Source organism: Myzus persicae, unplaced genomic scaffold (assembly GCF_001856785.1).
Source record: "Myzus persicae strain clone G006 unplaced genomic scaffold, MPER_G0061.0, whole genome shotgun sequence".
In the NCBI taxonomy this organism is placed as follows: Eukaryota; Metazoa; Arthropoda; class Insecta; order Hemiptera; family Aphididae; genus Myzus; species Myzus persicae.
Window position 1 is genome coordinate 6,755 of NW_019101439.1, and position 1,162 is coordinate 7,916.

Genomic DNA, 1,162 nt, shown 5'->3' on the forward strand with positions numbered 1-1,162 from the left:
GGGGCCGCCGATCAAGCCGCCGACCCACAGCTGCAGCAGCTTATCAGTGGTATCGCGACAAGTTCACTCCGCCTGCAGCCGCGCATATCACTCGACGGCGTTATCTACGCGGATTATTCGACCGGCAATGCACGCATGTTCGTACCGTCCGTACTTCGACGCCGAGTTTTTAGCGCGCTACATGGTTTAGCGCAGGGCGGAAACCGCGCCACGCAACGACTTATCAAGTCTCGATATTTTGCTGGCCTGACATGCACAAAGACATAACGCGATGGAATCGATGCTGTGAACCTAACGACGTTTTAGTCACATTCACGTCGATCTCGTCGAACCTCTGCCGCAGTCCAACAACTACAGGTACCTGCTCACCGTAGTCGACCGATTCACTCGCTGGCCGGAAGCCTGGCCACTCGAGAACATGTCAGCTCACGCAGTCGCACAGACGCTAACCACGAACTGGATCGCCCGATTCGGCGTTCCTGACAACATCACCACCGACCAAGGAAGGCAGTTCGAATCCGAATTGTTCCGCTCACTTTTTTCGACATTCGGTATTCAGCACTCGAGAACATCGCCTTATCACCCTCAGTCAAACGGTATGGTCGAACGTTTTCACCAAACGCTCAAGTCCGCGCTTACCGCACACGAATCGTCGCAATGGTCAACGAAGCTGCCGATCGTTCTACTCGCGCTTTGCAACATCGTGAAAGCTGGTTTTGAACTCACGCCTGCCGAGTTGGTTTATAGTGCAACACTTCGACTTCCTGGCGAAATGTTCCACGCCACACTTGCCGAATCACAGCCGCCTGAACTGGTAGCAACGCTCCGAGACTACATGGCTCAACTTCGTTTCACGCCCGGTACGAATCACGACACACTGCATTCGTGCCGAGCGACCTGAGGCAGGTCAGTCACGTTTTCGTTCGAGTCGACGCAGTCAAGCCGCCGCTCCAGCCACGATATGAGGGACCTTTTGCAGTTTTGGAACGCCGAGAAAAAACATTCCAGGTACAACGCCACCGATCAACGACCTGGGTTTCAATCGACCGACTCAAGCCAGCATTTATCGCCCGTGAAGGCCCGACCTTTGAAAATTCGTACGCTGCGCAATCGATCGAATACCCCCAAAATAAAAAACGAGTCCGTTTTTTTCTCACCGAGG

General features: G+C 54.0%; 1 protein-coding gene across 1 annotated transcript; it reads left to right on the forward strand.

The window, feature by feature from the left end:
- Nucleotides 1-418: 418 nt before the first annotated feature.
- LOC111029084 lies at nucleotides 419-901 on the forward strand. Its single transcript, XM_022307935.1, has one exon. It carries the CDS (start codon nucleotides 419-421, stop codon nucleotides 899-901), a length of 483 nt encoding a protein of 160 aa, XP_022163627.1.
- The last annotated feature ends 261 nt before the right edge of the window (nucleotides 902-1,162 follow it).

Bases quoted from the DNA above. Each gene is read 5' to 3' on its own strand.
- LOC111029084 (XM_022307935.1), top strand. From the start codon at position 419: ATGTCAGCTCACGCAGTCGCACAGACGCTAACCACGAACTGGATCGCC.